The 27,894-nt window shown below is 45.5% G+C and overlaps 1 protein-coding gene across 1 annotated transcript in view; it reads right to left on the minus strand.

The window, feature by feature from the left end:
* LOC138558672 (prostaglandin G/H synthase 2-like) overlaps positions 1 to 27,894 on the minus strand; it is a 101,074-nt gene that overhangs the window by 58,104 nt on the left and 15,076 nt on the right. The window contains exons 2-3 of the mRNA XM_069642674.1: positions 22,326 to 22,442; positions 22,083 to 22,226 (exon numbers count right to left, since the gene is read on the minus strand). Of these exons, the coding sequence (XP_069498775.1) occupies positions 22,083 to 22,226; positions 22,326 to 22,442 (261 nt within the window). The remainder of the gene's footprint in view (positions 1 to 22,082; positions 22,227 to 22,325; positions 22,443 to 27,894) is intronic.

A 27,894-nucleotide genomic window follows, 5' to 3' on the forward strand; every position in this document is an offset into this window, starting at 1 on the left:
TTTGGAAAGAAGCCACATGAAAGAAATTGCACCATTTTTAAAAATTATTTTGAACATTTTCAGGCGAGCGGAGGTGCTACTGTGATATTTTCATTGTGTGGTCACAATGATCGTGCCCCAGCCCCTCTGACATCTCTGGCAAACAAGAGCAGCTTGCTTAAGAAAGACAGTGTCGTGGGGGCGCACATGGCCACCTGTGGTACTACAGGCGGCCTGCAGAAGCAGAACATGATACTGACATCTGTCAGCGTGATTCAAAAGCAGCTCCTCATGGCACAGCAGCCAAGCTCACGCCCGCAATTGGGACAAACAGGGTTCGGATCCTGAACATGGAAAATAGCCACAAAGCACACCATTAAATAATTTAACTAAACAAATTCTGGGGGGGATAAAAGCTATTATATCCCCTCACTTAAAATTGTGGGGGGTTTTGTCCCCCCATCCCCTCCATGTCCTACGCCCATGGATGTAATTGCCCAGTAAGTTCATGTCATTGAGATAGAACAGCCCCCATTGCCAAATTTGAAGCGTCTGCTTCCGCAAAAAATGCCTTAGAGGGGTCTGGATGTCACAAGACTGGTGCCGAAATGAATTTTTCTTTCAGAACTTAAAACGCCTTCTCCGCCTCATCATTCCAACAAAATTTCACCCCCTTCGTCAAAAGCCTGGTAATTGGAGGAATGATCTGAGAGAACCCTTCAATAAATCTTCGGTAGAAATTGACGAAACCGACGAAACTTTGAACCTCCTTAACTCGAGCAGGAGAAGGCCAATCTCTAACCGCTTGCACCTTCCTATCATCCATTTCCAGCCCCGAAGGAGAGATTACAAACCCAAGAAATTCCACCGTCCTGGTAGGAAACTGGCTTTTTTCTAATGTGGCAAACAGATGATGTTCACGTAACTTCTCAAGAATTAACCGTACATGATTTTGATGTTGTTCCTCGTCAGAAGAGACAATCAAAATATCATCAATGTAGACTACCACAAAAATGTCCAGAAACTCTCAAAGTATGTCCTTAATAAAAAACTGGAAAGCAGCCAGAGCATTACACAATCCAAACGGCATTTCCTGATACTCAAAAAGACATAAATGAGCCTTGAATGCTGTTTTCCATTCATCTCCCTCCCTTACTTGAACCAAATGGTAGGCCCCACGAAGATCTAATTTAGAAACAATTGCCGCCCCCTGGATGCGATCTAACATCTCCGAAATCAAAGGCAATGGATACCAATTTCTTATGGTCACTCTGTTCAGGGAACGGTAATCAATACATGTACTCAACTTTCCATTCTTCTTTGGAACAAAAAATAAGGGAGATGCTGCTGGGGACTGGGAATGTCTTCTAAACCCCTAAGCCCAATTTTCTTCCAAATATTCCTTAAAGTACTCATTTTCCTTTTCTGTTAGTGCATACACACGGCTACTGGGTAACATTGCCCCATCCTCCAAATCTATTTTGCAATAATAAGATCTATGTGAAGGCAATTCCCCAACCTCCACCTTGTCAAACAAATCAGCAAAATTGTTGTAACACTCAGGAAGTATTCCAGTTATTGCACCAATAGAATGACCAATACCACCACTATCAGCCAAACTTAAAGTCCTAACTCTGTCCTCATTATCAACACTATCCTTCCAACTTGAGAACAAAGAACAATGATCCTTGCAAAAGGATGAATTGAAATCAACAACTCTTCTACTCCAATCAATAACTGGATTATGAGCAGTTAGCCAGGGCATTCCCAGGATAATTTTCAACTGAGGGGCATCAATCAATTCAAAAATGATTTCCTCCCCATGATTCTCACCAATAAATAAATGTAAAGGAACTGTGTCCTGGGTGATTGGACCTGAGGTTAAATATGACCCATCCACTGCTCTGACTTGCTCTAAAAATTCCTTTTTAACTAAGGAAATTCCCAACGAATTCGCCAACCCTCTGTCCATGAAATCTCCTGTTGCCCCTGAATCAATCATGGCTGGACCCGAAACCTTCAACTTCCCAAGGTGGAACAAGGATACATTGATGGTGATGTGCGGCACAGCTGCCTGAAGAGTGTTGGCAGCAACCTGTGTTCTGGAACCGGATACCTGTGATCTCCTATGAGTATACAGGCAATTACCCAAGAAATGTCTGCTCCTCCCACAGTACAAACATGAATTATTTTGTCTATGCCTATCCTTCTCCTCATGGGATAAGGAACCCCAAACTCTTCTACCAACTTCAACTCCTTTTCCCTTATCATCCTTGTTTACCGACTCCTTAGGTTTGTCAACTCTCTGAACTGCTTTAACCTCACTCCAACCTCTCCTTTGCTCATTTTTTCTCTCGTTTAACCTAAAGTCTACTTGCAAATCTAAATCAATTAGAGCATCACAAGAAGTAGGCTGATCAACAATATTAGCGAGAGCATCCTTTATGTCATCCCTAAACCCTCGATAGAACAACGTAGTTCTTTTTTCTTCTGGCCAATTGTTTTCCAACACTAAAGACTTAAACTGAGTAATATAACTCACCAAATCCCTTCCTCCTTGTCTCAGCTCCAGTAATTCTCCATCAACCTCCAATGAAATCTGTCTTTTTCCAAACAACTTCTTAAACTCCAATTGAAATAAAACTAAATTCTTCAAAATAGGATTCTTTTGACTAACTAAAAACACAGACCAGGCTGCAGCCTCTCCTGACAAATATGAAAGCATGAACGCTACCCTGGCCTCATCAGTTAAAAAACTTCCTGGTCTACACAAAAAATGTAACTCGCATTGAGTTAAGAAAATTTGAAATCGTTTTGGATCCCCGCTAAAATGTTCAGGAGGGGCTAACGGAACTGGAGTTACTGACATATCTAAAGATCTGTCCATCCTAGTACTAAATTCCCTTTACGTTCCCCACGGCTAATATCTGTCCCACTGTCATCCTTTGCATCTCATATATCCATTTCCTCGCACCTGCGGTTAACCAGGGTAGCCTACACCTCAAGTTCTCCTTGTCTATGTGCTTCCATGGTATATATTGAGGTCACCCCCCTCCCTTTTCTAGTAGGGGCAACTGCCAACTGTGTGAACCCGATGTTCCCATTCACCCCTCGTGTCAGTCTAATCTGTCTGTCAGGTCAGCCTGCATCTTTAATGTCAGTGCATGCCTTTGCTGGCTCCCCCTTCTTTCACCCTGGGAGCTCTCTAAGCCTCTGCATGTATGGAATCAGGTCATCCAGGCTGTGCAATGCTTCTCTGGACTGTTGTGATCGATCATCCTTATCACCTCTAGATCCCCCTGTGTCCTTTCCTACTTCACGTGTCATGCTGTTATCTGTGCTTTTATCCATTGACTTATGCTTGGGTGTCCATATCACTGCAAATGTTTTCCGTAAAGCTCAGCCTCGTAGAGGCTGTGTCTCCGCTACGCTTCACTCCAAAGTTATTCAGGTCCTCACTATCCCTCTCCTGCAAGGACACCATATCTATCCTGTCTGATAGAGTGGCTGTCCTGTCCTGTGTGGTAGTGCTGTCTGGCTCCGTTCACCTACCTTCTCCTATTTTGTCCTCTCTCGTGCCCATTGCCCACTTTGTTCTGATATCGCCTATTGCGTGCTCCTCCTCCTCCGTGCATTTGCGCTCCCTTACGAGTTGCTCTAGTTCCCACTTTCTCTGTTCCCTGTTCCCTAAACTTGCTTTGCCTTCTCATCCTCTTCTCATCATCTTTCTATGTCTTCGCGCTGTCTCCTTCGCCTCTCTCACTGCTCCTGCTTTCTCTTCCTCCCTTTGGTTTTTTCTACACGCTCTCTCGCGTCTCTCTTCTTCTTCCTTTTCCTTTTTCTCTACTTCCTCCATTGTCTCTGCCCAGTCTCTTGCTTCACTGCTCCCCTTCAGGCCCTCAATTTCTTTGATCGCTCCCACTGCTTCTCCTGTTGTCTTCCCATCTTTCTTCAGGAGGATCTCAGCTCCTACTTATTTGTTCTAAGCTATGCCCTCTATCCCCTACTTGGTGTTATTCTGCACCTCGCTGCATGCTCTCTTCCTACTGTCAACCTGTCCAGCCCCCTTCTGACCCTCCTCCTTGGTATATGGTGGAGGTTGGAATGTTGGATTTGTGTACCCCTTGGCTGCCTTTAGCTCCCCTATAGGGTATAACCATTGCTCGTCTTCTGTATCCCTTCTTTCTCACTCACAGGAGAAGGTGAGGTAGTGGAAGGTGGGGATGCTGGCCCGGTGTCCCCTGTTTGCTCAGCATCCATTGACACCTCGCTACTCCCCCCTCGTCTTCCTGGAGCACTCTCCAAAGTTCAAATATCGCCATACGATTGGCTAACTTCTTCCCCTTAAAAGTGTCTTGTAAGTGTGTCAATAGTGGTTGCTGGACATTTTTGGAGAAACTTCCGCATTGTGGCCATGGCTTAGTCAATTTACCTTTGGTACTTTTCGTCCATTCCTCGCTATATTTACAAATCTTGTCCTTATAACGTGGAAGGTTCTTACACAAGTGCAGTAGGGGCGTGTCCCCACACACTTCCCTTGATACTGTCAGGTTTCACTGTAGTTGGGGAAGTTATTGGGATAATTTTGTCTTTATTTTTGATTACTTACATTAGAATAAATTTGATACAGTAGTCTTTACTGGTTAGCTTAGTTTTTACTATTTAAAATACCTTAACACTTATTGCATTTTACGAGGATTCTCCAAGCCATCATGGAGGTCAGGAAGCTGGGTTTTGATTGGACTGAAGCAAGCAATAAGGTGATTGGTGGTGGCAGCAGCTTGGAGGCTGTTTGAGAATTCTAAACTGCCTTTCATTGTCCTCCTTTAAACAGGAAGGTCTTGTTTCAGGAACTTTTAATGTAAGTCCCAAATAAAGTTATGGATTTCTGCAGCGTGTTTGTTTCAATACGTAAACTGAACGTTCCGGTTTTAAGTTTGAATTGAACGTCGGATAGCACAGTCACTACCAGAGTCGCACGTGCGTTTTCGGCATATCATTTCTTAAATTGCCGAAAGCGCGCATACTCAAGGGAGTAGTGTTTGATAGCTCCTGAATTCATAACACGATCCGTTAAACGCATGTGTGTCAGCACTTCACTACTTGAATGACGCTTGCGCGCAATATAACGAGAGTAGTGTTCCCGATTTAAAGAAGGGATTTACCCGGCGCATGCGCGGCAGCAAATCTGCCAGTTTATAGCACCCGTTTGCCGTTTGCATGAATTAAAGAAAAGTGACTCATAGTGTTCCCAATTTAAAGAAGGGATTTACCTGGCGCATGCGCGGCGGCGAACCTTCCAGTGTATAGCGTTCGTTCACCTCTCGCATGAGTTAAGGAGAAGTGACTCATCTTAATTCTATGTTTTTGAACCTCAGGGTTCAGTGAGAGATTAAAGTCAACGTTTGCTTCTTATTACTTGGGCATGTAGTGAATATATTAAACTGAGTATATGCCCAGACAATTGAGTAAGGAAGGTGGATTAAATAAGGCTAAAATTCAAAAGGAGAATTGAACTGAATGGTTGTATACACCAAATGAAGTCAGATGGGATGTTTTACGTTTTGTCATGCTATAAACTGGTTAAAAATGGGGTGATCCAGTAATTTAAAAAAAATTATATTAACAATTTTAAATATTAGATAGCATCTTTGGATATTAAAATATTTTCCAATATAAACCTTTTAAAAATCAAAAAATGCCTCCACGCTACTTCATAAATACACCATACACATTAAACTGATAAGACCATTTTATAAAATCACATTAAATCAAAACTTCATGGCAGTTTAAGCAATTTGGGTGTTAAAATCAATGGTTTGAGCCACTAAAAAGGACCGTATCTAGAGTCTTACAGATTGCGATTGAGATTTTCCAATGAGAAAGAGAATACAATCCACCCCAGGCAATGGTAAGAATGGGGATTGTTCTGTCAAGCTTAATCAAGATCAATTTGTTGTATACAGATTGTTCATCACTTTGGGCAGAGAGGTGAGCCCGACAGCTTAATGAACACACATAGTCCGAGGCTCCCCCCTCTCTGGCCTGTTACCTTCAGTTTACTCCTCGTCGTCCTCTCCTCCCTGCCAGGCTGCAAGTCCTTCTGTCCTTCAGTATTACTTAGGTGGCTCGTGACGCTTGTTAGTTGATTTGTAATCCTGGTTAGGGTGGAGGCGATTGAAGGGAGCACAGTGTATACTGTCTATCAGCAGCAATCTCACTAGCAGCTCTGTCCTTTTCCGATAAGGAGCACTGGATAAATTTTGGTCCTGTCACTTGGTCCACCACTGGGACAATGCCCTGGTCTCGTCATCACCCCCTTCGGCGCTAACACCCTGCGGTGCCAACACCGCCCTTACTCACACCGGGCCATGGACATCATATACCAAGGCTTGTGAGGGATGGGAAGAGGGTGTAAGAGGCCAACTGGTTTCTGTCTCTGACTCTTGCACTGTGCACAAATGGAACAAGTTGCAATAAAATCGGCAACATCTCGTGACATGATAGGCCACCAAGACTATCTGCGTAGTAGTTCCAGTGTCTTAGTCTTCCTGGGGTGAACGGCTATGAGTGAATCGTGGCACCATTGCATGACGCTTGTGAGCGGATTTGTAATCCTGGTTAGGGTATAGGCGATTGAAGGGAGCACAGTGTATAACAGTCTATCAGCAGCAATCTGACAAGCAGCCTCTGGGCTTTTGCGATAAGGAGCACTGGATCAAATTGGGTCCAGTCACTTGGTCCACCACTGGGACAATGCCCTGGTCTCGTTGCTCACCCCCTTCGGCGCTAACACCCTGCAGCGCCAACACTGCCCTTACTCGCACCGGGCTTACGCCGCTCCGGGGTGCTGCAGGAAAGTTTAAATGAAAGGGGGTGTGGCCTCAGCAATGAACAGTGAGGAAATCCTCTGCCGTTCCTCACACCCTGCAGTGCCAGCATTGCCCTTACTTGCACCGGGCTTACGCCGCTCCGGGGTGCTGCAGAAAAATTAAATGAAAGGGGGTGTAGCCTCAACAACCAACAGTAAGGAAATCCTCTGCCGTTCCTCACATCCTGCGGCACCAACAATGCCCTTACTCGCACTGGTCTTACGCCCCTCCGGGGTGCTGCAGGAAAGTTTAAATGAAGGGGGCATGGCCTCAGCAACCTACAGTGAGGAAATCCTCTGCCGTTCCTCACACCCTGCAGCACCAACACCGCCCTTACTCGCACCGAGCCATGGATATTATATACCAAGGCTTGTGAGGGATGGGAAGAGGTTATAAGAGGCCTACTAGTTTCTGTCTCTGACTCTTACACTGTGCACAAATGGACAAGTTGCGATATAATCGACAACATCTCATGACCTGGTAGGCCACGAAGACCATCTGCTTTGTAGTTCCAGCATCTTAGTCTTCCCAGGGTAAATGTCTACGAGTGAATCTTGGCACCATTGTATGGCACATAGACGGGACTCGATGTCAGGGATGTATATTTTGTCTTGAATGTAAGGAAACCCATTGATAATATGTGTGTTGATTTCCCCCACTTCTGCAGGATGAGCAAGTACCCTAGAGCGGATATTATCTCTAAGTGACCCATGCGGGGTACAGCCACAAGCCACCTGGTGGGGTAGTAAGAAGGGTTGTGCCATACCCAGCGAGGAACCATCAACCCCCAGGCAAGAGAGGGCATCAGCCTTGGTATGGAGAAATGCAGGTCTGTAAGTAAAAATGAAATCGAAGAGGGAAAAAAATGCCAATGTGTTTGTCCAGCAGATGAACACCTCACTGGTTTCAAAGAAAGCAGATTCCAGTGCTCCGTCAAAACAGTAACCTTATGACGTGCTCCAAACAAATGATGACGCCACTCAGTGAACGCATCCTTGAATGCCAGAAGTTCGTGTTCGGTGACGGTATAGTTCCGTTCTGAAACTGTGAGCTTACACGAATAGAAGGCCATGGGATGGGTAGCACCATACCAGGACACGTTTGGGAAAGGACAGCCCCAACAGCAACATCACAAGCATGTGCTTCCACTATGAATGTTAGCATAGGGTCAGGGTGTTGCAACAGAGGAGCAGAGGTAAATGCTGTTTTAAGACACTCAAAAGCTTCCTGAGCGGTTGGGTTCCACCTTAAAGGCAATTTAAGACTTGTCAGGCTGGTTAAAGGCATAACAATAGAGGAAAAGGAATGAAAAACCTCCTATAAAAATGTGCAAAACCAAAAAAAGACTGTAGGGCTTTTAATGAAGAAGGCACGGGCCCCTCCAGTACGGCCTTCATTTTAGAGTGACACATCTTGACTCCTTTATCACTAATGATGGAGCCCAAGAATTCGATGCCAGTGGTGTGGAAGACACACTTTTCCGCATTGGCATATAAGTGATATTTCCTTAGTCTCTGTAGAAATGAACAGACATGTTTGATGTGTTGTTCGAGAGAATCTGAAAAGATCATGATATTGTCTAGATAGACGACCACATACTCGTCTGCTATGTCCTGAAATATGTCGTTCATGAAGTACTGAAAGGTAGCAGGAGCGTTACATAGCCCAAAAGGCATGACCAGGTATTCGTGAAGGCCATAATGGGTTTTAAATGCGTCTTCCACTCGTCCCCTTTTCAAATCCGTACTAGGTTATAGGCACCTCTCAAATCCAGTTTAGTAGAGATGATAGAGGAACCTAGCTGATCCAACAGGACCGATATAAGTGGCAGCGGATATTGGTTCTTCACACTGTTGGAATTCAAGGATCTGTAATCGACACATGCCCTGAGGTCTCCTTCCTTTTTGGGAACAAAAAATAAGGAAGAAGCAGCGGAAGACCTGGAAGGACGGATAAATCCGTTAGCAGGGGCCGAGTCCAGATATTCTTTGAGAGCCTTGTCTTCCTTTACCATGAGTGAATATACACGCCCAGAAGGAATCTTGGAACCAGGAAGCAGATCAATTGGACAGTCATAAGGCCGGTGAGGAGGTAGTTGTTCGACCCTGCCTTCATCAAACTCATCAATATAATCCCTTTAATGGGCAGGTATTGTGGCGTCAGTAAGCTTAGTTACAACACCGATCGAGGAAACCACGTCAAGTAAAGCCACATAGGGGGAACCAGAAAAAACAATATTAGAACTGAAACACAAATCTTGACAATGTGCTGATAAGAAGGTGACCTCTCAAGTAATCCAGTCTATGTATGGATTATATTGTTGTAGCCATGGAAACCCCAAGATAACTTTGTATTAAGGGGCCATGATGAGATCAAAGTTAGCTTTTCCTGGTGTCCAGAGCTGGTAGTCATCATGATGACTGCGGTTTGTTAGATCACCAACCCTGAAATTAGAGCGGTACCATCGACAGCGGTGAACATTTCAGGCAACGCTTTACGTACAGCAGGTATTTCGATCTGTTGGCCATAGGTGATATCCATATTATTGCCAGTTGCTCCAGAATCTAAGACCACTCAAGTCTGGATATTTAGATTTTCAGTGACATTAAGGAGACAGACAAACAGGTAATAATGTAGCTGAGGACAGGGAGCCCAAAGGGTTAATACTCAACTGAGGAACTCCTACTGAGGTTGACTTTTGGAGTTTCCCGGTTTCCATAATGACTTCTTTGGGTATTTATGCAAAAAATGGTCTGCTGAGCCATAATACATGCATAGATTAGCACATCGTCTACATTCCCTCTCCGCATACGATAAAGGTCCACATACTGCACCGATTTGCATGGGTTCACCTTCCGATGGTGTAGCGGCAGTAGTCTCTAGTGTTTTTGAAGGAACCTGTGGGGCTTTCTTTTTGCCTTTGCGTTCCGCCCCACAAGCATCTATCTGGAGGACCAAATCGAGTAGTTCTGGGTAACCCACAGGCACTACGGGAACTGTGGTGTTGATGTCCTTTAGATCATCTGACAACCCTCTGTAGAAGAACGCTGACTTCTTCTCTTCAGGCCATCCTGTTTCTGCAGCCAACTGGTTGAATTTAGCCAAATAGGTTAGTAAAGGGGCAGTGCCCCGTTTTAGTTCCAGAATCTATAGGTCTGAAGCTTGAGATTTACAGCAGGTGTCAAATACCCGGTTCATGGCGTTGATAAGGGCATCGCAGTCGTTCAACATGTAACTGTTGGATTCTAATAGTGGATTAGCCCAAGCTGCATTGGTACCACCCAAGTATGAAAGAACAAAGGGCTCTTTAGTGGTTGCGTCTGGAAATGAGGCAAGACGACAGAGGAAATGTATTTTACACTGGTTGATAAAGGTACGATACGTTTTCAGATCACCTTGGAACCTTTCAAGAGGTGCCAAAGGAAATTGCGTAGACATTAATACAGGGACTGGATTCTGCTGCTGTAGAGGATACACCAGAGCTGACGCTGCAGCACCTGAGTAATCAGAGTCCCGAGAGGACGGATGTGCCAGTTCTTGTAGAAAATCCATTCTACAGTGAATATCCGACTGTGCCGTGGTCATGTTGGATCGCAGATCAGCAACTAATTGCAATAGGCTGGTCAGAGTATCAGCCAGATCCATTGTTTAAGACTGATTCTGTTATTACTCACACAAGCCGAAAACACAGAAAATCCTCAAGGACCCAGGGAGATCCATTATAGGATGGTAGTAGATCAGCCCACTGTGGGCCTCTTCTGAAACACCACCCCGCCCGATCAAAGAAAATATGGACGGGATAGAGGTTCACCTGGAAGAGCAAAAAATACCACCAGGTATTCACCAGGCTGAAGAGAAATGAGGGACAGTTTTAGTACAGGAGCTGCATAGTGAGGCCGTAAATCAATGAAGTCAATAGGAACTAACCTGAGTATGCTGGAATCTACTTTAAATGGAAAGATAATGTAGAGGTGGCAAAGAACTCCTATCAAGATGATGTTTTTTCGATGGGACTCCTGGATTGGAATGGTAGAACAATGATATGGAGATCGGGAGGAGGCAGGGTAGAAGAAGGGGTAGTTAATATGGTTAGTAAGGACCTGAATTCCCGAACATATGAGGGCGCTATAATGGGAGACAGAGGAGTAGTGAGTTACAGCAAGGCGTCTAATGTTCAAAGCTCTCTGTAAATAGAAAGGTAATAAATCTGTCCAGGGAAAGTCCACTAGGGAATCCATAATGCAAAATGTGTCCAAACCAGTTAATCAGCCAGCAAACAAGTACAAATCATAATACAAAGCAAGGTCGAACAGTATATGGGAGGAAATCTGGAATCAAAGGCATGTCGTAGAAGAGCAGGGGTTGGTAACAAAGAAACAGCAATTCGGGAGCAAGAAACGAATGAGCAAGGAAGTGGGGAACTAACTTCAATCCGAAGCAGTAGCCAAGTGAAATGCATGCATCTTTATGCTTCTGGGCTGAGTGTGTTCAGATGACGTAAGTGTGTGCGCAACGCTGGACTGCATCGTGCAACCATGGCAACAGTAGAGGAGCACAATAGCTTGAGAAAATGGTGCCGCTTGTAGCCGAAGCATTCCTGCAGGCGCCATGGCAATCGCCAGGAGTACTGAATATGCTTTTCGGGCATTTTCCGTTTCAGGAAACGGCAACGATTAGAGCCGAACGGGAACCATGACATATGGCTACCAAGAGCAAGAGTGACAAAGTTTGGAGGATTGGTCGACATGTCAATTGGGGACTGAAGAGAGGGTCCAAGGAATGCCTCCCGTCATCCCCGTGAACATGACGGCCCGAAGAGTCAAGAACGTACAAAGCCACTCACTTTTCAGAAAACCCCCAGGAGCACCAGTGACTGACACGTATGCAGAGTGGTATTCCCTAAAACAGCCCTTCCAACCTTATCCAGTGAATGTCTTTATGGATACAGGTGCTTCAACAGTGGTCATGGACCCAAATGCCATGATGAATGACGTTGACTAAATGCATAGAAACCACTGTGCTGATGTCATTAGTGAGATCACGACATAGCCACATTATTCATGTAGTACACTCAAAACCATGCACAGTTTTACACAAACACTCATATACATGAAGAACATGCTTACACAGTTCTGTAGATAGAGGACAGATACATATACATACTGTAAATGCTTTTATTATTTTCCTCATTAGCTAACTGCAGAAACACTGAACGCAAGGCAATGAAGAGATGCAGAGCAAGCTTGCAGATGCTTATGGCCATTAACCTTATGGAACTGCAGAATCATAAAAGGAGCCTGGCGGGACCAAATAGGACTAACCTATAGAAAATATAGTGGGATATGAGTTTGCAGAAATCATAGTATAAGTGTAATGATAATCACATAAGGCCTCAAACTGCAGACCGGGAGATGAGAGAAAAGCAGAACCAGGCTGCACAAAGCGAAAAGACCAGGGCTCTTAGCCAAGGTCAGAGGCAAGCAGTACATTCCAAACATAAGACGACAGGGAGCCACCTGCAGGAAAACAGAATAAATCCTAATCATTACAGACCAGAAGAGCACAATTCTGTGGTCCTCAACCACGTGATGCAGCCGAGCTAGACAATGGTTATTCACTCGCGGTCGGAAGACGAACAGTTCTCAGCAGCCCAGGCAAAAAGTGAAACATGAACAAGTTAACAATGTTGCAACATGGAGCGCACTCTCATAGGCAAAAGTGGTGTTGCTACCAGATACATTGGCAACACATAGTCATTTCACATCACCTTGAAGAGGTGTACAGAGGGCTGAGAACTGAATGGGGTCCCAGGCCAGAGGAGAACAGTTCCAGACAATCAGGGGACAGAAATCCAGGTGTGGATGGCAGGGGCAAGGGCCAATAGTTATCCTGCAACCCTGCAACATTGTAATAGATAATTTCATGGGGAAGGGGCAGGTCAGCCACCTGACATGAAAGGACCAATAGAGTAAGATGTATAAGGGCAATCCATAGTGTCTAGCACTCCGAGCGCCCAATGAGTACGTATGATAGGTTTGTGGGAGAGGGCCCAGATGCTGACGCCACTCTGCATCAAAAAGGGGTGACATGTTTGTTGCAATTGTGACTCTGGAGATTTGCGAATGTCCTGTTTGATCCCTGTCGGTTTTTGTAATAAACGACAGTTCTAACTTGCCCGTGGCTGAGTCTTCCGTTTATTCTGGGGGAAGGGTTGTTGGGCCCTTGGGAGCTGAATGAGTGAACTCGTAGTAACCCCCCAGACCTCTTGCATAGCATGTTATCTCCAACAAGGGGGTGGAGTGCAAAAGTAAAGTAAGGTGTAAAAACAAGGAGTACGCTGTTTATGCCTTATTTTTAAACTCTGTAGAATTGTCAAAGGAAGTAGGGACAGGAAATGGATTTTGCAGTTCTGCCATGTATTCCTGCCCCCCCCCCAACCTTCAAATGTCTCCCAGGTGTACTCTTAATTCATAACATTTTTTATGCAGGTGAAAAACAAGTGCAGCCTCATTTTCTATGGGGTGGAGAGAGAAATGCACGCTTAAAAGCAAGGTGGAATGCTTTTTACTCCTCCATTTTCCACCGTGCCCACTTTTGCAGCAGTGACAAGGTAGAGGAGGGGCAAAGAGTAGAGCTAAGATCTGCATACGTTTTTCAAGTCGTCATAAAACGAATGGATTCCTACAGAATCTGCCTCGATTTAGCACCTGCTAAAGAGCAGGCAGATTTCATAGGAATCCATTGATAAATACTGCCCGCAACACATCATTCACAGGCCTTTGTTAGAAAAGGACCCCTATGGATTCCTATGGAATCTGCCTTAATTTAGAATCATAGCAAGCCATATTAAATGCCAGCTGCAATGCATAATTTGCTAGATGCATTTACATTTTTTGCAAAGCAGGGAGTAAAATGAAAGAGTGAAGGCGAGTGTGTCTTCTTTTACGCTTTTATTTTGCATTTCATTTTCCAAAAGTGTAAAATTGCATGCACGGGAGCCAACAGCATGTAAGGACTAGCTTTGGCAGTTTCCTGCGTGCAATTTCCACTGGTAACAAAAATACCCCCACAGTGCAAAACACAATGGAAATGTGCAAAAGGTAGGAAAATGAAAGAGACGTAATGAGAGTGTACTTGCCACAATCCTCTGTTACCCGCAAGTCACGGGCTCCCTTCTTACGGCTCACTTGGCTGCATGCAGCAGTGGCTTTTAAGTTTTCCCCATGCGGAGCCCAGCACAGCTAGACTCTGCCAACTGCCCCTTGGCAACCCTGAGTTTATACTTTCCCAGCCAGTCTGACTGAAGAGTTTTTGTACAACACACAGCACATTACCCTGTGGTGCAGTGTCTTATCACCACAGTGTACCCTCTCTGGGCTACCCCCTGAAGTGACACAAGCAGCTTGATTTGCTAAAGCATTTTTCAATGGGAAAGTCCCATTATAAACCGCCTGGTAAATCAGGGCCAAGGTCTTTTGAGGAGCCAGTTGCCCTGTGGCTCTTCTGGTCCTGCTCTGGGTGCAGATCTGCCAAGTCTACCACACCTCGCTGGAGTCTCAGATGGCAGAATCGACGTGTCCCATGTGCTTTTGCCGCCAATTTTTTCATCATCCCTGAATGTTTCTTCTTTGAAGTTTTCCCCATTTTTAAATTCAGTGTGACAGTAAAAAGAGGCGGGCGACTCCTGCATCCCTACTAATACCCAACCCCACTGTTGCCCCTAAAAACATTATCCCGTTTCCCAAATGTACTATCCGTACCATTCCTGTAATTATATATTGTATGTTAATTTCTTGGCAATTAATATTCTGCAGTTTAAAATGTGTACATTGAATATTCTGCAGCGAAATCAATGGGTACCAATGGCCCTAGACATATCAGCGAGTTTCATCCATAGTACGCGTGACCACGTGCAAAGCAGATACTTCTGCCATTACTATAGACCCAGACATTTACATTTAGAATGCTTTCTCAGTCTATAGTATGAAAGACCAAAATGCCAGAGAACAATATTCTGAAAGCGGCACTCTCAAAGATCAGAGACACCGAAACTTCATTTCAGGTCATAAACTGGCCCAAGGGTCATCATATTGGAGTGAGCAATAGCACTCGTTACTTCTGTGTTGGACTAGATCTGTTAGCATCATGGGTGTTGATAACTTTAAGGGTCGCATGACCAGCCTCACAGTTAACTTGACTAGCTTGCCACAGCAGAACCCTAGCACCAAGTGGCACCTTTAGCAGATCGCAGGTATGATCAGTCATGTATGATCATTAGCAACACACTTCCTGAGCCAATTGGTGAAAATTAATCATTGACTTTATTCTTTTGGAGGATACAAAGATTTTTACAAATTAGACTTTGTTCACTTCTGTGCCACAAGAAAACTGACTATAATGCAGGGAAATGGGTGTCAATGGCAAGCAGTAGCCAAACCCAGCATGGTAACCATCGAGAGCAATCTATGGGAGACCTTTATTCACAACCATGCCTGCCTATCACTATGTGGCCCCCCGCATAAGGACCCGGTCATGGGTGCGGAAACCCCTTGCACAGTTCTGCTAGAAAGGGACCTTGTTATGTCAGCCAAAAAAATCCAGAGCTGCTGCTAATGATGGCGGGGCAACCGATGCCATGAAGCCAGTGCCCAATTGGCGAGCTGCTCATGTAGTGAGTCTTTTTAACAAATGCACCTCATGTGGGAATATGCCGGAGACCTGTAGAGCAGTTTTACTATTTTAAGTTACAAAATAGGGCCACTACATGGTCAGTCATCTCATGACCTTACCTCCCTTGGAGGCAACGCTGAGAAGCTCTTCGCTGAGGTTCTACTCACACACCTAGAGGGCAGGACGGCACAGAGCAAACTTTTAGGGGCTGCCAAGGCGGGCATATGAGGGGCCACCAAGGGGGTGCATGAGGGGCTGCCAAGGCTGGTATATGAGGGGCCGCTAAGGGGATTCATGAGGGGCCTTCAAGGCTGGTATATGAGGAGCCGCCAAGGGGGTATGTGAGGGGTCGCCAAGGTGGGCATATGAGGGGCAACCAAGGCTGGTATAGGAGGGGCCTCCAAGGGGGTATTTGAGTGGCTGCCAAGGCAAGCATATGAGGGTCCGTGATCCTCTCCACCTGTAGTCTGGAATATCCCCTAGTTTACCTCCTGGCAAATCATACCAGGGCAAAGGGCAAAACATATCTGTATTTTGACTACTTTCCAATCTTCAATACCATCTCAAGAGAGCCACTGTGTCAGACATTGCAGGACAATGGTATTGATAGGAACCAGGTTAATAAAAGAAAACTATACATTTGAGCAAATGGACTAGGTTTAGTATTCATGGTAAAGGAGCCAGCACGTAAAAGATTTTGCTTATTGTCGTTCTTAAGCAGGTCTGTATGCTGGCTCCATTCCTATTTAATGCGTACATGGCCGATTTGTCAAGGGCTTTGGGGGGGCCACAGATGTGGTCCCTCCTAGAATTAATAATTGCTCATTTCCAGTACTTATGAATGTTGATGACGTTCAAGTCCTGTCGCAGACCCCATTGGGTGCCACAGCGGCCTTCAAAATGCGTACCTGACATCTGATAACGCAGAAAGACCACGACCAAGGTGTTCAAAAGTGGTAACCCTCGCATTAGGCAGAAAGGGGACCTTTATGGCACTTTTCTAGAAAGGGAAAAAGCATTTAAAATACTTGTGCCGGAAGTTTGTCTCACATAACTCTTAGAAATATAATATCAAAAAGACAACTTGTAAGAGTATGCTCTTACCCTTACTGGCTTTGTGATGCTTCATGTATATGACTGGCACGGATCTACAGCTCCAAGATTGCTCTAAAGCCTTAAATGGTTTGCAGCTCTGCGGAATACTTTCCAGCTAAATTCAGATGCGGTTTAAGGTGAAGTTTTGGAGCTTGAAGGGTGTACCCCTGAACACAGCACTGGAGGCGTAATGCTCAGAGCGGGGTCCCTGGAGCCCAACGCAGTGGCCTGTTTACTAATGGCAGCTATTCAGATTGAAGTCATTTAACTCGACTAAAGTAAACCCCAGAAGGAAAATCCTAGTTGAGCCATATTGCTCCTTGAGTAAGCTCAAATGCCTTTTTGAATGTTGAGGACCACACTTGTAGGTAACGCATCTGAGCAGGCAAACTGGAATAACTGGACAGACGAATGCCGCCCCAAGTGGTATTGAAAGGCTTGCTAGACACGCCTGGCTCAAAGATGTACTCAACCAGCCAAGCACTGGTGCAGATACTTGTTGTATGTCTAGAAAATCTACCGGTAAATTGTATCTGAAATGCCATCATCAGGATGAAATGCAATGCTAGCTGGCGGTTGCCCCAGGTGTAAAATACTACAGGCGATCTTTAAAGTTAAGATTAGATCAGATTGTTGGCAAGTATATCGCATTTACAAAGTGTGAGCATTCAGGCAAGCATTGGAGCCAGTGCTAAATGTGTGCAGGTCTTTCCCAGTGCTGGGTGCTGGGATTTATTTTTCGGCACCCAGCACTAGTTACCTCGGTTACATTGCCATGAACAGAATCAGAATATGTCTTGATTAGAAACACTTCTGTTCATATTCTCTTTTTGCCTTTTGAGCCGGCAGCGGAAAGGGTGGGGCTAATAGACGTGGCATCCGACACAAGTGTGCTACAAAATATTTAAGCCCTGGAACGTATTGTTTCACAAAGTCAGCCCTGAATGAAGCACTTGCATAAGTGATGTACCGAAGGGGTTACAAGTAGACCATGGGCAAGCTGGCGTGTGGTGTGTGGGGATCACGCCGATGGAAAATCAGTATTACAGGCAGCAACAGACAACAATGCATATGTGAGGGCAGGCACACGAGGCACTGCATCACATTTTGTTCCACTGTCCATTGTATTGGCTTCGAGGACACGCTATTCGTCCAATCTATTGGGTGTGGACCGCAATTTGCATAGCTATGAAACACAGGCTTGGTTAATGGTAGCAGTGTCGCCTGGCTCTGAAATGTATTAACTTAATCATTCGATAACGTCAAAGGCTGATCAAATGTGATCACTGGAGTATACCTGATCACTATGCTCACAGGTGTAGGCGGCCCCTATGGGCTTGTATTGCGCGTCACTTCCTGCAATATTGCACAGTGCATATAGGGACAGTGTGGACTAGCAATTGAATGTATGGTTTTAGTATTGCAGTGTTGTCCAGGCTCTTTGTAAATATTTCAACAAATGTTAATGTCCGTTGAGGTTTGATAGTTGTAATTTGTATGATAAAGTTGCTGTCTAAACATTTACTGCATTCAATGAAATATAAACATGTATGTTATAATTCTATGAACGTCATACGTTATAGTTTTCTGTAAAAACATCGCTATTTAAAATCAGGGTACCCTGATTTTAGTTGCTCTTTGCATTATAATCCATAATTCACATGTTTGTTAACGGAACACTGATGTCAAATATCAAATGCGGATTTAAAAAGCCTTCATATTAGTGGAGAACAAGCTTTCAGCCTACAACGCAACGGATAGATAAGGGGCCTCATTACGACCCTGGCGGTACGGAGTGAACAGCGCCGTAAAAGGTGCCGGCGCCGTTCACTCCTTACCGCCGCATTACGAGTTCCCCTCGCGGGACACGGTAAGCATGCCTGGGAAAACCAGGCGTGCTTACCGGGTCCCGCGAGGGGAAGAGGGAGCAAACAACGGGCCTTCTCGTAATGGCCCGTTGTTTGCTCCCTCTCCCATTCCCACTCAGCCCTATGGGGGCTGAAATGGGAATGGGAAAGGACCGTGTCCGGGTCCATGGAGGGAGGAATTACCGGGCCTTCCGAACTCGGAATGGCCCGGTAAATCCTCATTCCAAGGACCCGACCCCGAATGAAATGTTAGGTACAGCAAGCTGTTTCCACAAGTTCACATTCGTTCCTTAGCCAGTATGTTGCACAGACCATGCATTGCATTCAAACAGTAAACATATAGGGCCTCATTACGACTAGTACGGAATGGGTTTAATGGAGCCAGTAATGGTGCCGGCACCGTTAAACCCACTCCGCACTATTACGAGGTCCCCTCGCGGGACCCGCTCTGGACATTTGGTTTTTCCAGACGTCCATAGCGGGTTTCGCGAGGGGACCAGGGAGCTGACAACGGGCCCGTAATTAACGCGCCCGTTGTTAGCTCCCTCCGCATTCCCATTGAGCCCTAAGGGGACGGGGCCCGGGTTCCCTGAAGGAGGAAATACCGGGCCCTCCGATGTTGGAATGGCCCGGTATTTCACCATTCAGGGAACCCGCACCCGGACACGATTTTGGAGGCAGCCATGTTGCTAATAGCACCATGGCTACCTCCAAAGTCGTAATGAGGCCCATAGCCTCAATCACCCTCCTTTGCATTTCTGCCACCTTTCATTCCCTGAAAAAGACTCCAAACCTATCAATCTGGGAAGTGAGTAATACATGTCCATCGATTTTCGATTTTGGATCTGACATAAATCAGCCTCTACAGCTCTTAAGCATACATATCGTTTGTACTGTACTCCGCTGATCAATACTCAATAGGGAAGAGGTATCATTGCCCAGGGCCCCCACATTCTTAGGCCAAGGCTATTTAACTGGGAAACATGATCGCATGTTCCCTCCCACTGAGTCGCGCGATCAGGGCTGCACCACTATCCATCAGTTTGCTCCCTAATTGAAAAGCAAATAATACAATGGGAGCAATACCAGTGCTGTCCAGATGGCAGAAACTAAAACTGACCTTCCAGTGTGTGTCAAGCGACTGTATTTCCTTATACCCGCATTCTTCCTCCCCATACAGGATAATAGGGAAAGGTTTGGCCAAGTAGACAGCAATCTGTAAAAGTACTGGAGAGGCGGGCACCAGAGTCACACACATTTCTAGTAATGAACATAATAGAACAAATATATGTATATAATGTTACATATGTATATTTGGACAAAGTGGCAAAATCCACTGGCAGAACACAGTGGTAAGAACTATAATAACACAAGGACCATGGCAACCTCATGTGGTGCCACCTTGTCCCTTGCAGATAAACCTGCTAACTGTTCTTCAATGCGAGCTAACGTGACTTTTTCCTCTTTATCTGTCGGTTCTTAATGTTCTTTTTTTGGGTTTGTTTAACATATGTGAATACTATGTAAATACTGATTATGTAATATGCCAAGGTCCCTAATGAAGGACTTTTAAAGTCTGAAATACATTGGACAACAACCCCATGTTTGTCTCTACATTAAAGATCAGCTTGAAAACCAGAAAATACTTTATAATTTGATGAAAGATTGTTTCATAACATTAAGAAGATTTCAGTACTGATTTATACATTAAGAACAGTTAGAAGGTTTATCTGCAAGGGACAAGGTGGCACCACGGGAGGCTGCCATGGTCCTTGTGTTTATAGATATAGGGGCTCATTACGAGGTTGGCGGTAACCATGCCGCACTTTGCGGCATGGTTACCTCCTTACCGGGTACCGGGTCCGGGTTCCTCAAATGAGGACTTACCGGGCCATTCCAACCTTGGATGACCGGGAATTCCTTATTCGAGGAACACGGACCCGGTACATCCCCATTCCCATTCGAGCCCCCGTAGGGCTCAATGGGAATGGGGAGGGAGCTAACAACGGGCGCAGACTCGTAATAGGGCGGTAAGGGGTTAACGGCACCGACACCATTACCGGCGCCAAAAACCCCTTACCGCCCAGCTCGCAATTACCCCCTTAGACAGTAATTACCACTTTGAACTTTTGGCCCCCGGTTTGTCTATTGACTGGCTGGAAGGCTATGTGCACTATTTACCCTCTTGCAGGAACATGCCCTTTTTTGTGGCTTTCAGGACCTATTTTTGGTAAACATCAACTCCAGTATTTTTATTGTCTCGCCTCTTCCAACTTCTCACACCGCCAATCAACAGAACATACATGATTATTTACCAAACCACATGATCCCTAGAATAATGGCATGTGTACATTTTCCAGGAGGCTATATAGAGCTGCCTTGCCCCATGCTTAGTATAGAGCACACTCCACAGTGAGGATTTCAAAGAGGTGTTGTGCCGAACAACTTATCATACACAGTAAAGAGCCGGTACTAGCCCTGTTGCTATAACTATAAATTCATCAAAGGTAAACATGGAGGAGATAGGAAAGGCTATTGTATACTCCAAATAGAAAGGCAGATGGCATCTCAATCAGCACTAGAAGATTGGATCCAAGATGGTGGATCTCCGTTCTAGCGAGCTCTTTAATGAGATTATACCAGCTGGACAGGCCCCAGCATCTTGGAGGGGACAGAAATCTGTCCAATCCTGTTTACGTCTTCACTGTATGGCACAGACATTCGCAGGCGTTGTTTTGGGGCTTCTGAAACAGCAGGTGGAGGAAGTAAAGGCTGTTCTGATATGCCACGCAGGCTTCCAGGAAGGGACGTCAACTGTTCGCCAGGTTTATGCTCTGGTTTATTTGAGGTAGGGGACATGTTAAATTGCTGTTCTGAAGCATTGATGCTCTCTTTTCACCAGCTGGTCCAGGCGCTGAAAGAAGCTTCAGAGTTTGGGGATTCCAGACCATCTGCTACTAACGGTGCCGTTAGGACACCTGGTGAAGGACCCGTCTGTGGACTGGAGGTGATGGTAGGGGACAGATTGGGGTGGCTCATGGCTCAAAGAAGGAGGTTCTACTTGTCACACTTGTCCTTAGTTTGTGTCTATACAATCCTCTGGATGCTTTGCCTGCTGTTCACTGCCCCCCTCCCCCGCACCTAGACTGCAGTAGAGCCCTATAAGTTGCTTACTACATGCAGTTGTTTGGTTACTTTAGAACAGGAGACTGCAATCTTTGGCTCTCAAGAATGTTGGGACTACAACTCCCATTAGCCTCAGCCTGTGTAGTCAATTGTGAGGGACTATGGGAGACAAAGAGTAACACCTGGAGAGCCACAGGTGGAAGAAGCCTGCTGTAGACCACACCAGTGTGCGTTTGCCCTGCCATCTGGTTCTACTTGATATTTGTTGTAAAAGGAATGACCCAACGATAAACAAGCTATAACAAAAAGCATGTCTTTTAGTAATGATATCACAAATGGTAACGCATATTAGAAATATATAATTGTGATATCAATATGTTGGTATTACACAAAAGTATACACCACATTAAGTACATCTCAAGGATATTGTAAGTTACATTGGAGTTACAGCTGCGACATTGAAGTTACTCACACATCAAGACGTATTGCATGATGGTGCCCTGCACCAGGGGAAAGTTATTGATGATGTTCCAGAAGCCCTTGAAATGGGTGAGGATGTAATGGACGGTTTTGGGACTTGGCTTCAGGGTTCCTTTCAACCAGGTGAAGAATTCCGCTTAAAGGAAGGGGAAAATTGAAAGCGTTAATACTAACAACACATAGTTAAGATTTGGGCCTTTGTAAAAAAAAATACATATATATCTTTCAGACTTACGTTTTGTACAGTTCTCTCCATAAAAGCCTGTCCTTGTGCAATCGCATTCGTAGCGGTCATAGCCCATGGTCATACAAACCCCTCGGTTCTGGCAGGGGTGGGAGCAACATGGACTGGCTGGAAGACAATAGAGTGGCAGGTTAATACTTGTGAAGCCAGCATGGACTGACTGCAAGGCAATAGAGTGGCAGGCATGTCGATACTGGTGAAGTCAGCATGGACTGGCTGCAAGGCAATAGAGTGGCAGGCATGTCCATACTATTGAGGTCAGCATGGACTGGCTGCAAGGCAATAGAGTTGCATGTTACTACTGGTGAATCCAGCATGGACTGGCTGCAAGGCAAAGGTTGGCATGGCAATCCAGTGAAGCCAGCATGGACTGACTGCAAGGCAATAGACCGGCATGTTAATACTTGTCAAGCTAGCATGGACTGACTGCAAAGCAATAGAGTGGCAGGCATGTCCATACTGGTGAGGTCAGCATGGACTGGCTGCAAGGCAATAGAGTGGCAGGCATGTCCATACTGGTGAGGTCAGCATGGACTGGCTGCAAGGCAAAGGTTGGCATGTTAATCCAGTGAACCCAGCATGGACTGACTGCAAGGCAATAGAGTGGTATGTTAATATTGGTGAAGCCAGCATGGACTGGCTGCAATGTAATGGAGTGACATGTTATTACTGGTAAAGGCACAAACAAAAACCTGAGGTCCTCCACTATTATTATTTTTTAGGTATGGAGGATGTGGAGATCTTAGCAGAATAACACAAAAGCTAATCTCCCATACCATATTTTGATATCACAAAGAGATTTATCTCAATTTAGCATCACCCAGGGCGATTTGATTAAAACATTATTGATTTGTATTTTATTTCAATATAGTGCATCGTTACGTGACAACATTGGTCGTACATAAACAATTGAAGTTGCAATCTCATCATATATATTCAATCAGATTCAATCACACCTAATCACATATCCTCGCTCATACTCTGAAGCTACTGAACTCACCAAGCACACATACAACACAAATCACAAAAGAAAAATATGTGCAAAATAGCATAAATGTGCAAATAACGCAATTTAGTGCAAATTAAACAATTCCAAAATCTACAAGCAAGTTGACTGCTATTGATCCAGTCAGGCAACGTTTAATTAAAACACAGTTTGCCTCAAAACAGAGTTTAAGCCTTGGAAGCAGCTCTCATCTGCGTAACTAGGGCTCAGAGGATTAATTAGTAGTGCTTTATATGAACAGATGTTATTTCATGTTGGCCTACTCGAGTTTCGGCTATGGGCCTTGGACATTTAGCAGGCCAAGCCTTCACCAGGGCAGCAGAACTAATTGGATCTGCAAAGTGAGGGCAGTCCTTGTCAGGGTGAACAAAGCACTCCAGTTGTCACATCAACAAGTAGCACAACTGTGCACAGAAATGCCCTGGGCGGGGCCACAGTTGAACGGGAGAACATGATTCATATGCAGAAGCATTAATCAAAGCCTCTATAGAATCTTTTCAGACATTGAACATGGACCTGCATCCCTCTTTGAGGAGGCAGGTCTGCTGTGTTATTTTTGTGCGAAGATTACCCTCAGTTTGCATCTTGCTTCATATGTTCCCTCTAACTCGAAATCTAAATTATGATCTCTCCCATCCAGGCCAATGATGGCTTGACATTTGCATAAGCAGAGCAGTGCTGGCATAGAGTGAATGTAATAGCAGCTATGGGCTCTGCTGCACTGCACTGCGGCGTTCACTCAGCAGTCCACGCTAACGTTCGAGATTACTGGTAAAGCCAGCATGGACCGGTTGCAAAGCAAAGGGTGGTATGCCAATACTGGTGAAGCCAGGGTGGCTGGTAAAGCCAGCATGGACCGGCTGCAAAGCAAAGGGTGGCATGCCAATACTGGTAAAGCCAGCATGGACCGGCTGCAAAGCAAAGGGTGGCATGCAATACTGGTTCAGCCAGCATGGACCGGTTGCAAAGCAAAGAGTGGTATGCAAATACTGGTGAAGCCAGGGTGGCTGGTAAAGCCAGCATGGACCGGCTGCAAAGCAAAGGGTGGCATGCCAATACTGGTAAAGCCAGCATGGACCAGTTGCAAAGGGTGGCATGCCAATACTGGTGAAGCCAGGATGGACTGGCTGCAAGACAATAGATTGGCATGTTCATACTAGTGACGCTAGAAGTGTACAGGGCAATGCTTAGTTACTACGTTCTACACTATATTCGATTTTGCATATGTTCATTCTTATTAACTCCCCTCTTCTACACCTACTTAGCCTTCAATACTGCAAATATATCTTATACCTTATCAGAAATAGTCCTTCTTTGCTTTTGCATACATTCATCTTTCACTTTTGAAGATGTTCTTTGCATTTCCATATACTCATTCCGTTCTTTTGCAGATATGTCCTTCGCTTTTGCACATATTCACCCTTTATTTTCACATATTCATTCTCTATTTTGAACAAGTCTGTTTTTGCTTTCGCCGAGTGTGAGCCTTTTGCTTTTGCACATTTTCACTGTTCACATTTGCACACATTCCGCTTTAAACACATTCTACCTACGATTCAATCACATTCATTCCATCATTTTCACATAGTCGTGCCTTGCACATATTCGCTCTGCTTTGCACTTATTCACGCTTTATTTGCAAAGATTGATAATGTGTTTTTCAAATATTCACTCTTTGCTTCGTGAATGCCCATTTCCTCACAGGCCAGTTTGTTCGGGGTCCATTTGTTCTTTTTTTTTTAAACACATTTCGCCACATATGTAGTTAGGGGATGTGTTGAGGTATTTAGTAAGGTGGGAGGTTGTTGGGGGCGGAGGAGGGGGATCCCCCTGCATAATTTATGTGTGGTGAAATGGGATAAAAAAAACAAAAATTATAACAAATGGGCCGCAAGCAAATTGCTGCGTGGAAACATCGTAGAACCCTTTGCTTTGCACATATTCATTCTGCAATGTACTCTAGACGGCCTACACTCTTATTTTGAAGACCCTTAAAAGACTTTTCAAACTGTGCTTGCACCTACACTGTTGTAGAGGTACGTCATTCAAGTGCCAGGAAATCAGGGCCGTGTAGTACTTTTCACTGGGTAAAAAAGGCCGAATTCATCCAACTTTTTCTTTTTTAGACTTTCTCAACAACAACAACCTAAGTCTGTTAAAAAAAAGTATGTGGCTAAACTTAGTATACGCAGGGTGATTTCAGTTAGATGTCCCAAAATTCGTTTGCTCAATCTGAAGATTGACATTGCAAACATTTTGTAGGAGGTGTGGCCACTTTTCTCTGCGATGCTAACCTTAGAGGGGGGCCACAGGACCCAATTGGGTCCAGAAAATGGACAGTGAATCAAGTCTCCGCAAGAAGACAATGGCATGAGAACAGACTGAGTTCAATTACCCTTAGAAGCAGATTGTACCGCGGTCATTGAGTAGCCTTGAATCGCCTGAACTGACTCAGCCCCAAAGTTACAAGGCAAGGGGAATAAGACACTTTGTGGTGATGTATTTTCTATCTATTGTTTTTGTAAAGCACTACGTGCACGGTTAGTAGCATTTTAGTGCTGAGTGTGAAAGAACCAGGTAAGCATTACAAGGTGTGGAATGTTGGGGTGTGAGGTCATCTGAGTGGGAGTGAGTGTTCCAAGAGTGACAGTTAGTGGAGATCGGGGGCGATGTACTACCCTATCGCTGTTGCCTATAAGCGTGTCTCTTACCTGTTCCGGTATCTTGTGCCTGTAACTACAATACCTACCGGGGTGTTTTTTGGCGTTGCACATGCCAGCGTGCTGGCCTGCGCATAGACCGCCATTCCAGGGTATTTAAGGGGGCAGGGAGTGTTCGGGAGCAAGCGACTGTTAGGATATAGTGTTTGTCATGGTCCCTGCTCCAGAGCTTTCCCTGCTTAGAGTGGTGTTGGTGGTCTGGGTCTTGTAGGTAGGGTCGGGGGATTCTGTTGGGAAGGGGTAGAGGTGTTCCTGGGGCCGGGGATGATTAATAAAAATAAAATAATAATAATAATCTATATAATTAGATATATTTATAGGAGGTGCTGTAGATAAAGCATTGCCCCTCCTACATGCGGGGGACCTGCCTCCAGGCACACCGCAGGTCAGTCACCGTTGCCGTGTATCGGTTCCCATAGGTTTTGTCCACGTGCGTTTGTTGTGGCGGGGGTGTGGCGCACACCGGCCCAGTCAAAGGAGGGAAGCAAGGAGCCGTTTTCTGTCAGAGCCATAGGTCCTGTCGCACGCAAGGCCCCTGCTCTGCCGTTTCAGGCCAATAGGGGGCAGCGCGGTGTGCGCCTTAAAGCAGCATGCTCTTTTCCATTGTTGTCTGAGAGGGAGTTTGTTAACAGCTGTGTCAGGAGTCCAGGCAGCACAAGTTATATTATTTAGGTAAAGGTTATTGCCTGATATATGTGGCAGGACCCTCACGTTGTGTTCCAACTTAACAGGAGTGTGGTTCTCCCACCACTAGGTGGCAGTGCGAATTTGGTGATTCTCTGCATTCCGTGTGCTGGTAGAGGTGGGAGCAACAAGGGTGGAGGGGGGAGCAAAATAAATGATTTAAAAAAATAGTGCAACTTTAATTTAACAAAGCCACTTTGGGGTGGGATAGTTTAGGGGTGCGGATAACGGTATATCTATGTCGGTTAATTAGATCCTTTGGTTGGGGGGTATTGGCAGCGGCATGTAGGGTTTGTAGCGCATTCAGGTGAAAGGGTAGCCAGCAGAAAGCCCCCACCCCCTTCTTCAAGGAGAGCTATATAACTGAGATTGGGGGAATATATATTAGGGATTTCGGCAGAGGCGATTCCAGGGTGTGATTAAGTTTAGCTGGTGGAGCAGTATGGCAGGTCAGGGTTCTGGTGGACGCCCAGGATCTTAGGGAGGTGCTGAGCATTATTAGAAGGGCATCAGAAGCCCAATTGGAGCAGGCAGTGGTGGAAGTTACAGGGGAGAGGGGCCCAGGGAGGGGAGGCCACAGCACAGAGCGTCTTCGGACTGGGCCCCTCACAGCAGTGGTTGCTTGCAGCCCGTCAGCAGGAAAGGGGGAGGTATGGGACAGAAGGGCCAGACAGAGTAGGATGGATGTACCTAGGTGGGCAAGAAGGAGTGGGGGAGCAGATGGTGGGGGGACAGGTATTGGGTCTGGGGCAAAAGGGGCGGTTGAGGCTAATAGCGGAGGAGGAATGGGGCTAGAGGCGGGCACGGGTCAAGGTAGCATTGAGGTTTGGGTCGGTTTGGATTCACGGGACGTGGCGGTGAAGAGTGTGGGTGGTAGGAGGAGGACTCTGTCTCTTTTGGTTAGCGAAGAAAGTGGAAGGTGTGGAACGACCTGGCAAAATAGGATGGTATGCAGAGGATTGGATACGGCCCCCGTGGTTACAGCGGTGGTGAAAGGAGAGGGCTTGAGGGCAGCCCCTTCAGCAGGTGGTAGAGGACAGACTAGAGGGTGCAGTTCAGCCCCTAGCATGGCTGAGCACACAATGGAGGAGTGGTTTACCCTTACCGGCCCTTTCATGGTCGCCCCGCCTCGCAGGGGGTGGAGGGAGGA

Source organism: Ambystoma mexicanum, chromosome 1q, assembly GCF_040938575.1.
Source record: "Ambystoma mexicanum isolate Mex_15411 chromosome 1q, UKY_AmexF1_1, whole genome shotgun sequence".
Classification (NCBI taxonomy): Eukaryota; Metazoa; Chordata; class Amphibia; order Caudata; family Ambystomatidae; genus Ambystoma; species Ambystoma mexicanum.